Raw genomic sequence first — 15,430 nt, 5'->3', positions numbered from 1 at the left:
TGTTCAAATGAATTCATAAATACTGTTTATGATTCACTTACCCTTTTTCTGGAGATGTGTCAATTAAAATTCATTTCCATTTTAATGATTATAAGCTATATTAATTTTTAAGCCGCTAGTGATAAATTGAAGAATGGTGGAGCCTTTTAATTAATGAATTAAAACAATGTTTTAATTTGAATCACTAAACATCAGGGAAGGGGATCAGAGAAAAGATTCTGGGTTTTGGCCATCTCTATAAATAAGATCAGAGTTATGACAAGATGAATATTCAAGGTTGAGCTGTGCTGCAAAGTTTGGTTCAAGTTTGAACAAAAAGTTCAGAGGTCATATGGGGTTTATGCCCTGGATATTCTGAGTTCAGGGTCTGACTGAAGTTAAAGCAAATCTCAGTCTATATTGATGAGTTTTGCTGTGTTGTGAAACCACTTAGTTTCCCATGTTTTCACTCTGAAATGACAGATCCCTTTTCTGGGAACCCAACGGAGAGGAAAGAGGATGTATTGAAGTCTGGATTGTTATTACCTGACACTTGGCCCTTGTTTGAGAATCTGGGTGAACCTGGACTGAATTTTGAACTTGTAACAAATCTGAAACCAAGCCAGTTTTGTCCACTTGCAGATTTGTTCTGATAAATTTTGCCTGGCCCTACTTCATAGTAATGTCAAAAATAAACTAGCATACTTATCACTGGCCTGTATACTCAGGGTGTGTCTAGACTACTGAGTTTTGTCAACAAAAGTAGACTTTTGTCGACAAAACTATACCTGCGTCTACACTACCGCTGAGTTCTGTGGACATAACGTCGACAGAACTCAGCAGTTTTGTCGACGCTGGTAAACCTCATTTTACGAGGCATAACACCTTCTGTCGACAGAAGGTGTTATTGCCTGTAGGGTTGCGTCTAGACTACAGGGTTTTGTCGACAAAGCAGCTTGCTTTGTCGACAGAACTGAATGTGTCTAGATACTCTATGTCGACAGAAGTTTTGTCGACAGTATCTGTCGACAAAACTTCCGTCGACAAAACCCTGTAGTCTAGATGTACCCTCAGTGTTACGCTAATAGTAATGTTGCACTGAATTTGAAGCCCCTGAGACTTTTGGGAAGCTAGATCGTCTGCATTTGGTAGTTCCGGATTGCAGCATGGAATATAATCAATCCTTCTCAGAGTCTGGAGGAAGCCTGGATCTGATCTGCATGGCTCAAGTACTTGCCTATTAAGAATCAGCCTTGACGTGAGTGCAACCTTCCCTTGCAGTGAACATGAGTAGAAGACAAGCATTACAAGACATCACTCACTATGTCACTTATCTTCTCCATCTCCAGAATTTGGCAGCTATGAGCTCCTTTCTCCGCAGCACTGTCCAGCTACCTGTGTGGTGTTATGGTTACCACCACAGAATCATTGTCAAAGAAAGGGTGTAAGAAACCCCCTCCCCACCTATAGAATCTACAGCCTGATCTAACTCCTTCGCCCCCCACTGAAGTTAATGAAAACACTCTCATTGGACAGGGATCTAGGAATTCATCACTTGGATGGGTGCATTTCTAACTAAACTGATTAATATTTTAGACCTCAGAGGCAGCACTGAGAAGAATTAACTCTACACAAGTGGAGTCTTCTTAGAATGCTTCCAACTCCCCTTATGAAGTGATACACCTCCTCTTTCATATATAGCTAAATTGCTCTGACACTCAACCATAGCACAGCATATAATGTTATTCCAATAGAATAGCCCTTGAAAGAGGCAGGTATTTGGGTTTTTTCAGGATTTTTTTTAAGCTGGCCTTCTCAAATTGCTATGCATTGCACTTCCAAATATTGTTCAAACTAATATCCAGTTTGTGAATTTTCTGATAAGTGACAGAGTTGACATCAGTGCTGTTTGGAAGAACTAGGTACTCAGGACTGTTGATGAAACAGTAATTTGCTACTGATGAAAGAGCTGAGCTCTATAAAGCAGCACTGAGGTGTGTAAAATACTGAAGTAACTCCAATGTAATTTTTAAAATGATTGCTATGGATCAAAATAGTCTGAACTGTACTTGGAAGTTTAATGTAATTGTTACCACAAACGGCTGAAAGTCATTAAAAGGTTTGGTAAAAATGTAAGTGGTTACAAAAACTATTTATGAACAAAACTTGGGTACAGCAACTAAAAATTAAATGTTGATAAAATCCTGTAAGCTTTTATGCTGTTTTTATGAGACACAGAGCTTTCTGCTATGTATTTTAGGAAATATCTGTATTATAGAATTCAGAAAGAGTAACCTCTAGGAACATATACCATTAATCTTAACTTCTTGTTAAAAGGTGAAAACAACTCTCATGGCGTATCTCAATTACAAAAGAGGTTTTTTGTTTGTTTGCTTATGAGGGGAAGGAAAGGAAGATGAACTGATAATATAACACTGCTTTTACCAGACAAATGAAAATAAATGTTTCCAACAGTTTATCAATGCATTGGGTTTATCAATCAATTGGGTTTTTACTCAGTAGTCACTAATTAAGGGAAGAAAATATTGGGCTATTTTTTTTCCCCTAGAAACATGCTCCTAACATTGAATGTAAGAAGCTCCAGCCCAAAATGTAGTCTTTTGTAAGGTCACTGGGTTATCTTCTGGCTGCCTGGAAGATTACTTCGTATAGCTGAAACAATGAGGCTACATCTACACTACGAGTTTTCTCGGCAAAAAATATGCTAATGAGGGACTCATTTGCATGAATCATGATCTCATTTTCATATTTTCTGCCAATCCATTTTTGCGCAAAAACAAGCAGTGTGGATGTTACCTTTTTGCGCAAAAACCCCTTTTTCTGCAAGACCAGTAAACCTCCTTTTTTGGGGCATAAGGATCTTGAAGAAAAAAAGGGGCTTTGCTCAAGAAGAAAACGTCCACACTGCTTGTTTTTGCGCAAAAACCCCTGCCAAAAATGGATCAGCAGAAATATGCAAAAGAGATCATGACTCATGCAAATGAGTCCCTCATTAGCATATTTTTGCCGAGAAAACTCGTAGTGTAGACCTAGCCTGAGTATAGAGGGGGAAAAAATCAGTTTCTATTTAAAACTGATTATTCAGTTCCTTGGGCAGGAAACAATTACAGGAGTTGGTGGATAAGGCTCTATGGCCTCCTCCTTCTACCTGGCAGGAACAGCCCTAGTTTGATGGGCAGCAGTTTTGAGAGCCTACTCTTATTTCCCCACTAAACAGGAGACTTTGGGTGAGAGATGAATGGACCATTTTCACCAGAAAGAGATACGGGGCAGACACAGTGGACTGGCTATTATATTTTTCTGTCCTGCAGAATTTAAGTATTGTTTGGCAGGATGGTGAGGGGTGAGGACAGTTCTGCTTCTTTCTGGGGAAACATTAGGAGTAACCATCTGGCTAGAATACTCCTATTTTTCATGCTGATGTCAGACCATATAAGATGGGACATGCACCATTATTTGGTTTACAGAAGCTGGATTTGGCCCCGAATGAAACGTTAGGGATCTCAACCATGATCTTGCAGATACTCCTTGAGATTGGTCATCTGATGGAATTACTAGCTCCACACTTATTCAGAGACAAAGGTATAAACAGTACCCATTCCTACCTCCTAATGAATAGGCTCTACTGGCCCCCCTATCCTCTATAGTCTCAGGGGAAGTGATGATACACTAGTGTAAGGAGTCAGAATCCATCTCTTCTTTGGATGAATATTACTGAAGGCAAAAGTTGACCTCTTGAATATTTTAATCAAAAAGCTATTTGAGTTTTTTATTTCTTTTGATGCTGCAGTGAAAAGTAATATGGGTTTTGTTACATTAAACATTTGAGCCAAAAAATGTTCTTTTCCACCAAGGAAAACCCAAACCAGGAAGGTCAAGCCAAAATAAACATGCAAAATATTACTATATATATTATTATACATATAAAATCCAGATAGAGTTTTAATAGGCACAGATACTGCATCTGATATAATGCACTTGGGCCTAGATTTGAAATTTACAAAATGGGTTTTTGGGAGCTGCATTTTATTTTGGTTTTTATCCATTCAGGAAAAAAGGGAAGGAACCCACAATAATTCTTCCCAGTAAGGCTTGTCTACTAAACTTGAGGAGGGCAACACTCAAAATTGCATGTAACGATATGATTTATATTAGTACAAAATCTGTAGAATAAAACAGTCATTGTATTTCACAATTCATATCTTGAAGTAGCAGGAGTAGTTAGAAAATGATATCTGGCAAGACCCTATTGGGAGTGGACTGCCTATGGAAAGTTGGTCTAAAGAATGTTCTGATATTAGTCTCAGACAGCAAGTCAAGTGATGGGAATTTGGTTTGGGAAGTAGATCTTGCTGTAAACTATTCAAGGTTAGATATGAAGCCCTGACATATGACAAATGGAATTTTTGAAGGAGAGTCACGCAAGCTAATGATTTTTAATCTTTAATCAGGTACCCAACCTGGCAGAGTGTGTAAAATCTTAGTAAATAAGTACCTTTAAGGTTCAGGGTCAGAGCTACAATGTTTTGCTGAGACAAACCAAATCAGAGGGAAAAGTAGGAAGAGGTCAGTTGCTCCTAGTAGTGAGTAGACAGGGCTAGATTCTGCCCCCCTTTGCTCATGTTTGGTACTACCTTACTAAGCCAGTAGGAAGCCAGTGAGGACAGTCAACCAGTAAGGCACTACACAGCATGTGCAAAGGTGAGAATCTGACTCTTAATGAATATGAACACAAGCCACATGGGGCAGGACAATATTTTGGTTGAGGCTTAGACTCCCTGACTTCTAGTTTTGTGGGCAAAGTTTTGCACCCACCATTAACTGTGGGCCCAAACTTCAGTGGTTAGCAATTTAACTACCTGAACACTGGGCCTCAACAGTGTTGAGCCTCAACCATTCAAGAAGGATGAAGCAGTGCTCCCTCCCACAAAAATAATGAATGAGTTTTAAAATCACAATTGGATGCATTTGGGGTTTTCCTGGGCTTTCAAAGCTTTCAAGGTTTTACTTTCAAGTTTTCTCCACAATAATAAGGTCTAGAAACTGTTTTTTAAAGGAAAACAGAGATTCAGCATTTAAAAAGGTCAAGTAAAACAACAAATATTGCCGGACCAATGATAAAAATGGCAAACGTTAGCACCACTGTGCATATCAGGCAGCTAGCTGCATAAACGAAGTTGTCTGGCTCCAACATATCAGAGGATACGTCTAAACTGCATGCCTCCATTGACAGATGCATGTAGATTAGTTTTTTCGAAAAAGCAAAATGAAGCGGTGATTTAAATAATCGCCGCTTCATTTAAATTTAAATGGCTGCCCCCCTCTGCTGACAAACAGCTGATCAGCTGTTTGTCGGCAGATCGGGGCAGTCTGGATGCGCTGCGGTCGACAAGGAAGCCTTTGTTGACTGGTGCAGGTAAACCTGGTTTCACGAGGCATACCTGCACCGATTGACAAAGGCTTCTTTGTTGACCATGGCGCGTCCAGACTGCCCTGATCTGCCGACGAACAGCTGATCAGCAGAGCGGGGCAGCCATTCAAATTTAAATGAAGCTGTGATTATTTAAATCTTTCCCTCTGCCGATCTGTCTAATCTACATGCCTCTGTCAATGGAGGCATGTAATCTAGACACACCCAGGGTATGTCTACACTAACAGCCTAGTTCGAACTAGGGTGGTAATGTAGGCATACCGCACTTGCAAATGAAGCCCGGGATTTGAATTTCCCGGGCTTCATTTGCATAAGCCGGCCGGCGCCATTTTTAAATGCCGGCTTGTTCGAACCCCGTGCCGCGCGGCTACACGCGGCACGGGCTAGATAGTTCGAACTAGCAAGCCATTCCGAACTATCTGTACGCCTCGTAGAATGTTCTACGAGGCGTACAGATAGTTCGGAATGGCTTGCTAGTTCGAACTACCTAGCCCGTGCCGCGTGTAGCCGCGCGGCACGGGGTTCGAACAAGCCGGCATTTAAAAATGGCGCCGGCCGGCTTATGCAAATGAAGCCCGGGAAATTCAAATCCCGGGCTTCATTTGCAAGTGCGGTATGCCTACATTACCCCGCTAGTTCGAACTAGCGGGGTAGTGTAGACATACCCCATGAGAGGTCATCTAATGCTTGAGATGGAGTATGTGGGTCAACAACCTCCCTTTTCAGGCACAATGGAACTTTTTATCATAATGGAAAAACTCATCTGTGAAAGAATTTTCTTGAGGGTGCAGCTAAGACTATGATATAAACTTTCCTAGGAACTAAGAATAATGAGAAATCCCACCACCTTCTGCTCCACGTGCAAGGTGCTTGTTGTGTACCTGGCCTTCCCTAATATAAACACATACAGCATGTACATTTAAAAGTAAAAAACTGCTGAACACATAATTATCTCCTGGGAAGAGGAGAACATAAGAAAGAATAAATCATGGTGACACATGCTAAGTCATTTAATACCTAACTGGAAGGCACTCAGATACTCTAGTAATCTAAAGTGAGGGTGGTATAAAATCTACATAGAATATAGATTTCTGTCCGCAATTATGGATTATTTTTTCTGCTGGGTTATTCATGATGACTGTGGATATGTTGATTCATGGTTGAAGCTGCGTTTCAGGGGTGGTCTGGATTCTGATTTCATAACTAAGAATTGTCAGCCAGTGCTTCCAGCAGTGACTAGCGCTTCCTTTTTAATGGATGTGTGTACATGCCTAAATGATAATACATTATTTGTAAATGTACACAATAAAACTGAGGCCCATTGGGAAAAAAAATCAGGCCCTTTTGTCCTGATACAGCACTTAATTTGGAAAGATTCCAAAACATACCATGAAACACATATATCCAGCACTCATGAAGTACCTCTGCTTCTTTGATAGAGGGGGCGGGCACTCAGGTCTCAAAAGGGAAGGGGGAGTTTTGGCCATGGTCACCAGCAAAACCCCTATCCTTACAAAGAATGCAGTGCTCACCCAAAGCAGACTGAAGCCCAGACTGGAAGAACCTCTAGCTTAACTCAGCAAATGACGTGGAAATCACCTTTATCTACCTCAGAAGAATGAAGGGCTAACTTGACAGTGACTCAGTCTGATCCTGATTCCTAAGGCTGGATTTAATGAGTCTAAGGTATTTTTGAACCAGATACTTGACCCACTAGTACTTGCTACGCATGCTGGCAGAAGAGAAACAAAGCTAGATAGTATCATTAATAATGAAACCCAGAACTTTGGGAAAAGAAAACATACAATTTAAGTGAAATTCAAACAACTCAGGAGGGTGCCCTCTATTTGCAGGGCTAACCAAAGTTCTACTGCATTTACTTAAGGCCTTTATTCTTCAGCAGTAAGCACTTTTTGCTTCCCCTCTGCTTCAATATGCTATTGTGCTCAGATTTCGGCCTTTTTATCCTCTGCCCATTTCAACCGTGGTCTGGGACCTGCTGTGAAACCACTGAAGGAGATGGGCCACACTAGTGCTTCGGTGGTGCTTGGGAGCTCAGATTTCCTGACTCTTGTCCTGCTGCGCACATACAAAGGAGTAAGACTGCTTTGTTTTATTATTAGGTCTAGATTTCCATAAAATAATAAGTTGATGATGATTGTGGGCCAGACAGTGGCCAGGTTTGCACCACAGATTTAAGGGATATATGTGAGTAGAAATGTAGGGAGCACAATAGCTTCTATAGGGTTGCTATGCTGTGTCCCCTGCATTCGTCATAGAGAGCAGCTCCACATCTGCTCTCTCCATCCTCTCCCCCCAAAAAAGAGCTGAGCAGTGCAGTTATGCCATTGCACTGAGGGAAGTATCTTGTGCCACAGACTTGACGGGCACAGGGTTCTTGGACTACAAAGGAGGATGTACATAAGAGACCACTTGTGTCCAAATAGTCACAATCTGTCTTTGGGTTTGCCCCAGAGATGGTGCAAGAACCTTCAGACTTGGGCTTGTGGGAAAGCCTGTCTATGTTTGCTGTGCACTTGGTGGCCATAATCCTGGAACCTTTGGGCAATAATGCAACATAAATATTAACTAATAATAAAAATAATATTCTTGTTTATCCTTGTGTTTGACTCTTAGATTCAGGAACTCTTTGTGGATCTCAATTTGCATGGTGCACGGGTCATGTTTGTGGCCAGCCACTGCCTGGTCTCAGGCTAGATCAAACGAGGGTAGTGTCTTTGAGGGTGGTTTTTTAGGGATCTGCTTGGTCAGTAGGTGGATATGTAATACAGGGTGATGTTTTGAGTATGTAATGAGCAGAGATGCCATGGCAATTACACAAATTATTCAGCGACTATTAGAGCTGATCAAAATGCTATTTTGTTTAATCTTTTTGAAAAAATGCCATTGAGATTTCAAAAACAAAAATGTATCATTCCATTTTTCCCATTTTCAAAATAGAATTTCAAAAATGAACTTTTGGTTAGTCTCACCACATGGTGAGTTTCCTCCTCTCCTCTCTCCTCTGCAATAATCCATATTGACTTAAAAATTACTTTCAATAATTTATTTGAAAGCAGAAAACAACATTTTTCTGATGACATTTCTTATAATGTCACAAAATCTTTTGAAAACTATGTTTTTGTAACAAACAAAATAATATTAAAATGCATTTGAAAAAATCTCAATCAGCTTTAATAAGTACTAACTATAAACACAATATAATTTTTCTCCATTAATAATGTATGTTTATATACATATGTACACACATACAGGTTCTTGAAGAGAGAATGAAATTGGAATGCAAGTGTCATGGCGTTTCAGGTTCCTGTACAACTAAGACCTGCTGGACCACACTTCCAAAATTCAGAGAGATTGGATATATTCTGAAAGAAAAGTACAATGCTGCAGTACAAGTGGAGGTGGTACGGGCCAGTCGACTACGACAGCCAACCTTCCTGAAGATAAAGCAGATGAGGAGTTATCAGAAACCAATGGAAACAGATCTGGTGTATATCGAAAAGTCTCCCAACTACTGTGAGGAAGATGCTTCCACGGGGAGCGTGGGTACCCAGGGACGACTCTGTAACCGTACGTCTCCTAATGCAGACGGGTGTGACATGATGTGTTGTGGAAGGGGTTACAACACACACCAGTACACAAAAGTGTGGCAGTGTAATTGCAAATTCCACTGGTGCTGCTTTGTGAAGTGCAACACGTGCAGTGAGCGGACAGAGGTGTTTACCTGCAAATAGTGGCATATGTTTAAATAAACAGAACAAATCACCACATGTGAAGAAAGTGGAGTATGACAGACAACTACAGCATCATTTTGCACATCTATTTTTCTTTGGGAAAATAAGTCTCTCCCCACCTCTTACACTTCTAAGGATGATGCATTTTGGGCTGGCTGGCCGTTGTGACTGCAATGGAAATAAGGGCAACAGGATTAAGGTGATGTTGACAAACACATGCTACTTTTTCTTTTGTTTGTTTTTTACTGAAATTTGGGTGTTATAGAGTTTTCCTATTAGATTTTTAAGTTATACATATCAAAGAAGCTGACTGAATTACAGATCCCAGGAGAGTTAAGGAAAAGACACTTTTTTCATATTTTAGAAAAAAAACAAACAAACAAATTTGAAAACCTGTGCAAATAAGACTTTTTAAAGACAATGAAATGTTCATTGAAAAAACAGCAGCATTGCTGCACATATTAATTTTTTAAAAAGCAGGTAAAGCAAAAACTAAAACTGATAGTGAGGCAAAAATATTAAAATGGAAAAAAACCACAATCCATTTGAAAAATAAAGTTCACAAACTTACGTCAGCTGCCAGTGACACTGGAACTCTATGAATGAACATTACAAATTATTATTTATGTTTTTAATAGTATCAAAAAATTCTAAGCACTAACGGGTAGCTATGTCTTAATTCTGTACTAAATGTAAACTTATTGGAACTCTGACTTTTTGATTTTTGTATTTGGTTCTCCCTAAGTTCTTTAATGCTACTGATCTATTGTCACTCCACTACTAGAGAGTTCAATTACTGTAGGCCTTAAGCAATGATCAGAATTGAGCAATAACATCATGCAAAACTGTGGTTACAAATGCTTGATACAAGTGGTTTCCTGCTCATCCCTGAATAAGAACTAGCATTAAGATTCAGAGTTGGGGCAGGGAGCACCTGTTTTCATCTTGGCATGGGTAATTTTAAGGCACAGAGACATGCTTCAACAGGTATTAAAGGTTTTGCTTTGAAGAGAAGTCCCATAGCAGGATCTTTCAAACAATTATACTTCTTTGCAAATTTTACAACATCCAGTAGGGCTGACAGCTATAGCAGGCCCCAGGACAAGATGTGGGGGGACCCAGGCTCCGGGGTCCCAGAAAGGGTGGGTCTGAGAGCAGTCAGCCCTTAGCACCACCCAGCCCGCAGTGCACCCTTTCTAACCCTTCCCCTCCCCCCACCGAACCATGTGGAGGAGCGCTTCTGCTCTCCTACGGCAAATCAAGGGGTCCCAGTGCTCTAGTTGCTGGGCCCCAAGGCAACTGCCTCCTTTCCATCCCCCTTTCCCGTCAGCAAACCTGACAACATCCTATTTTGAAAGCGTTTACGCTCGCCCCGCTAAGAAATTAATAAAAATAGGTTAGCTGTACTCCATGCTGCTTTGACCTCTGACTCATGGCGGCTTCATTAGCATACCACACAAAGCTAATACATTGCTGATTAGTTAGCCTGGGTTACTTTTTTTAAGTCATCATTATTCTAAGCTTGACAACTACATGTTACCCCCACCCCACTAGTAAATATTTAGAATGTTAAGAAGTTGGATCTTTATACCTATGTTCAACTCTAACTCACACTCCCTGTTCCCTACATGGAATATTAAAAAAAAAAAAAATCTCTGTTCAGAATAGGGTTGTAAATCACAGCAAATTTAATCCCAAGAGCCAGATATTCCCAGCAGCAATAAAACTGCTCCCATCACACAGCAAGTGTAATTTTCTAGCAAGTGCCGCTACCTGGCTGGCAGGAAACAGACGAAATATTGTCTAGTTACTGAAATCTGGACCTTCAGCCATGTTTTCTAAAGAGTCATCTACCAATTACTCCTAAAATTTTGGGCCTACATTTTCAAAAGTGACCAGTGATTTTGAATACTGCCTTGAGACCCCAAAAGGGAGGTGACTTTCAGGTGTTGGTCACTCCCTCCCCTTGGAAAATTAGGCCCCTTTCAAAGAATGTTCAGTGGAGAACCCAGCAATTGAGGCACCTAGAATCACTTTTGAAAATCCCAGCCCATGGTCTAAATGCAGCTTTCGGAAAAAAAATTAACACAACTCCATTGAAGTGGCTGCCCCCATTCATGCCAGAACCATGCTATACAATTTAACGTCCCTTTTGATTCATGAGTATTGTTGTTGAACAATAATTATATACTGTACTTTCAGCTCATTTTTTACAAGAAGCAAATAAAGCTCCCATGCACAGTAATGCACAGTTATATGGTACTAGATATTGTAAATATATTAGAATAGTATTTGTTAAGTACAATTGAGGAATCCAATTAAGTTATTGTATATCGTTTAAATGTCTATAGAGTATTTTAAATTATTGTGAACTACACTGAGTAAAAAATATATATATTATAACACCAACCACCCCAAAAAGTGGACCAAAATGAAACTCTCTCATCCATCCATCCCTCCCCCCACCCCCATTTTAAATAGTTAAGTCAGCTATTCTTCATGTTGATCTTTCTACTGTGGATTTGTCAGATCATCCTATAGAAGTTTTGCTCATTTGCGGTGGGGTGTTCAGAGAGGTTCTATACAGCACAAAACGGGCCGACCACAACAGTGCATGGACTTTGCTCTATGTATAGAGAAAAAATAGTTTAAATGTGTTTTGGTCAGAAAGCACCACTGCCCATACTGAACTGAAACACGCAAAAAATGACATCAAATCTATTAAGGTGTTCACAAAAGCAAATAGCTTACAAATAACCTTCCTTGAAATAAAAAAGTAGTTCAATGTCAAAGACCTGTGATAAAAGGTTTGAATGCTACCAGCAACACAACATGGTTTACAGTAACTTACAATGACAGAGCTCAAAATACTGTATGTTGTTAAAGAGTTTAAGAACAAAGATCAATTTGTTTACTATGTTAATGTTGTATAGCAAACAAAAAAAATATGAAACATGTTTCCATTAAAACTTAACTCTCCCCCTTCTAGACTCTCCCTTTTTTTGTTTTTGTTTTTTGTTTTGTTTACTTATCAACCCTTTTAAAGCATTTAAAAACATGTGTAATAGTCATTTGGGTTAAGGCTTTTTTGTCAATGGTGCACTCTATGCTTCCCAAGTCTACAGCAGCTGTATGCATATGGGTCAAGAAATTAATGGAAGTTGCTTGCACTGCCCTACAAAGTCCTTTACTGCAGATGAGTGAACATGTGAAGATAATGAGGAACATGTAAGAGACCTGCGAATACTGTATGTCCTGTTACAATGAAGGACTTTAAAGTCAATAGGACGAGTCACATGCTTAAAATTACATTAACATACTTAGTTATCTTGCTGAATCAGGATTCAAGAGATGCTTTTATAACATTAAACCTGTGACACTGAGTAGAAGAGAAATAATCTTCTCAATGCATATGCCATTTGTATCTTTTCTTGTACTACATTTAGACAGTATGGTTTGTTAAAATATTTTTCCCTTCAGGAAAGACATCTAGCTACATATATAGCCAAAGTCTGTATAAACTAAAACCAGAGTAACTTCATTGAAACAAATCAATTTACTCTAGGTTTACACCAGTTTAAATGTAAGCAGAATTTTATCCCCAGATAAGAGAGAGAATATTGTACCTTTCAACTATATTATGGGAAACTTAACAGAATCATATGAAACTTTCTTAGTAAAATTATAATAATTAAATTTCCAAAACAAATCTGGAAAGTATATTAATCTCATCAGAAGGTTTGAAAATCTTTTAACAAACCTAAAACAAGATGTGAGTGGAAGCCACAGGAAACCATAAAATTCCAATCACATTTTACAGAGATTTTTTTATTTGGTCAAACCTTATAACACAAAGGGTAAGTCTACACTGCAGAGGAGATCAAAGCTACTGCTGTCGATCTTCCAGGGTTCGAAATAGCGATCTAGTTAAGACAGCTAATTCTAAGTGAGAGGGGCACGCCAGTTGATGCCGGTAACCCTACTTTCATGAGGAGTAAGGGAAGTCAAAAGAAGAGTGTAGAGTGTTCCTTCTGTGTAGAAAGTGCCAAAAGTCGAGTTAAGCTACTTCGACTTCAGCTATGCAATTGATGTAGCTCAAGTTAAGTATCTTAATTCGACTTCGTCCCGTAATGTAGACATACCCAAAGTGATATTGGGTGTGAGATGAAGGTCACAGAATAAAAATCTGAGTTCCACAGAAATATGCTTCTTCAAAACTTGAAATAATTTGCCAACATGGCAATTATCATAGCAGGGCAGAATGACTGCACATTCCACTTTTGATCATGAAGAGGTATTCTTGTAATGACTGTGCCCAGAATGAACATGGAAAACACCCAGAATTCTTTTGTCAGAATCAGAGCAACAGATGAGGATGAAGCATACATATATGCAAACTAATTCTAGGAGCAAAGAGAGAACGTTGTTATACAATATTGGAAGTTCATGATACTGGTTTTGCCAGATGCTTACTGCATACAGAACACAGCATGTGCAGAACTCAAATACAGAGTTTTTTCCTCAATGGAAAGCCCCTATTTTGTATCTCTGAAAACTCAATGTTTTCATTTCAAAAATCAGGCCCAGACAAAATTGGCAAGTCTATTGCTCTTGGTGCTTGAGCTGGTGTCAAGAAACTGGACAGATTTCTTACTGATATGAAAAGGATGAAGTTGGGGCTTTCTTTATTAATTTCATTTTTTATTCTTTATGGCCTTTTCAAATAAACGTGTGGGTTCATTTTGTAAAGGTCCCTCTCTCTGTATACAGTATGTACATACACACACACACACAAATTATTATTTTTTGTTCAATCTAGAATAGAGCCTGCAGTTTTTATTTACTCCATGGCTGCTGGTGGTGATCAGCTCCACAGGATACCAAAGCAGAAGAAATAACACTGCTGGAAATTTCAGCATTAACATCTAAAAACAACCATTTTTTAATAATATACATTATTTCCAGTGTCAGTGATGCACTAGCTTTTGGAGACGTCAGCGCCTGATTCTCATTTACATTGCTCCATCCATGTAAGAGGGCCTTGACATCCGTGTAATACACTCCTACCTGAAGTCTGTTTAGACTAAAGGGACCATACAGTAAAAGATGATCAGGATTTATAGAGGCTAAATAATAGACTGGTGAATATGCATATATTATTTTATATTTGGTCCAAACCAAATCCAAAATACCACTGACTTTGGGAATATTTGGATCCAGAGCCAAACTTTCTGCCTCCAGCTCCTGTTTGACATGTATTTATAAACATTTGTTTGTTTAGCAGTCTAAAAACTACTAATATTTTTAGCCCTGATCCTGTAATTGCATCCACATGTGTGCAAGCCACCCCCTCCCTGCACGCAGACCTGATTACAGTATAGGGGTCTTAATGATTAACTCAGGCAGCTGTGAATGAAAAGGAGCCCTCATCACCCCAGTGAAAGAACATTATTTTATTCTACACATGCACCTCTCCTGGGTGTTTATTTTCTTTAGATTTCTAGTACTACTTTGAATTTCTTGGTGTACATCTTATTAACATACATGTTTGTTTATTATTATTTGTATACATTACTTATACTGTTGCAGCAACTAGAAGCTATAGACATGGCCCAGGAGTCCAGTTGTTTCAGGTGCTATACAAACACAATACAAAAAAAGATAGGTGTGACCCAAAGAGCTTACAATCTAAATTAATTAATCATTAATAATTAATATTAATATTAGTATTATTGATTCTGGCTGTGCCCATACATGTCTGGTTATGTGATTTCCTTTTATTTCAACCTACTCTTGTGTCTTCCTTCTATCCTGTATCCTTGAGCAAGACTCATACAAATAATTCAAGGATATATTTGGGAGTTGGACCAATACTCACTTAGACAATAAGACACTGTTCTTAAATGCGATTTGCATTTAATTGCAAGGATTTGACCTGAGTGAAAAAAATTGATCCGAATGAGTAAATGCTTAATTAGTATTGTGGCAATTAGAAGCAATCTAACATAAGCTTAATGCTTCTCTAGGTACTATTTCTGAGCATTCTCATGTTGCTTTAGTTTATCTGCATTTTCATGAACACACCAGACTGTTAAAATCCCAGTTGTTAAACACCCAGGCATCAGCTATATCCAGTAACTTGCATGGGCTGCATCCTGCCATTGGACTCTAGGTTGGCCTATAACCCAAACATGTTAAAAAGACAGTGTGTTACTAAGACTTAAAGGTAATGGAAGATTTTACC

General features: G+C 39.1%; 1 protein-coding gene and 1 long non-coding RNA gene across 3 annotated transcripts in view; one reads left to right on the top strand and one right to left on the bottom strand.

Moving 5' to 3' along the window:
- The window catches only part of WNT7B (Wnt family member 7B), a 130,669-nt gene extending 121,483 nt beyond the window's left edge, over positions 1-9,186 (top strand). For both annotated transcript variants that reach the window (XM_075900022.1, XM_006127759.4), the window contains one exon: positions 8,707-9,186. In XM_075900022.1, the coding sequence (XP_075756137.1) occupies positions 8,707-9,186 (480 nt within the window). The remainder of the gene's footprint in view (positions 1-8,706) is intronic.
- The window catches only part of LOC142818694 (uncharacterized), a 129,050-nt gene that overhangs the window by 60,663 nt on the left and 52,957 nt on the right, over positions 1-15,430 (bottom strand). The gene's annotated exons all lie outside the window — the stretch shown is intronic.

This window comes from Pelodiscus sinensis, chromosome 1 (assembly GCF_049634645.1).
Source record: "Pelodiscus sinensis isolate JC-2024 chromosome 1, ASM4963464v1, whole genome shotgun sequence".
Lineage (NCBI taxonomy): Eukaryota > Metazoa > Chordata > Testudines > Trionychidae > Pelodiscus > Pelodiscus sinensis.
Note: the sequence above shows the minus strand (reverse complement) of the source record. Positions and strands in the feature narration are given on the sequence as shown.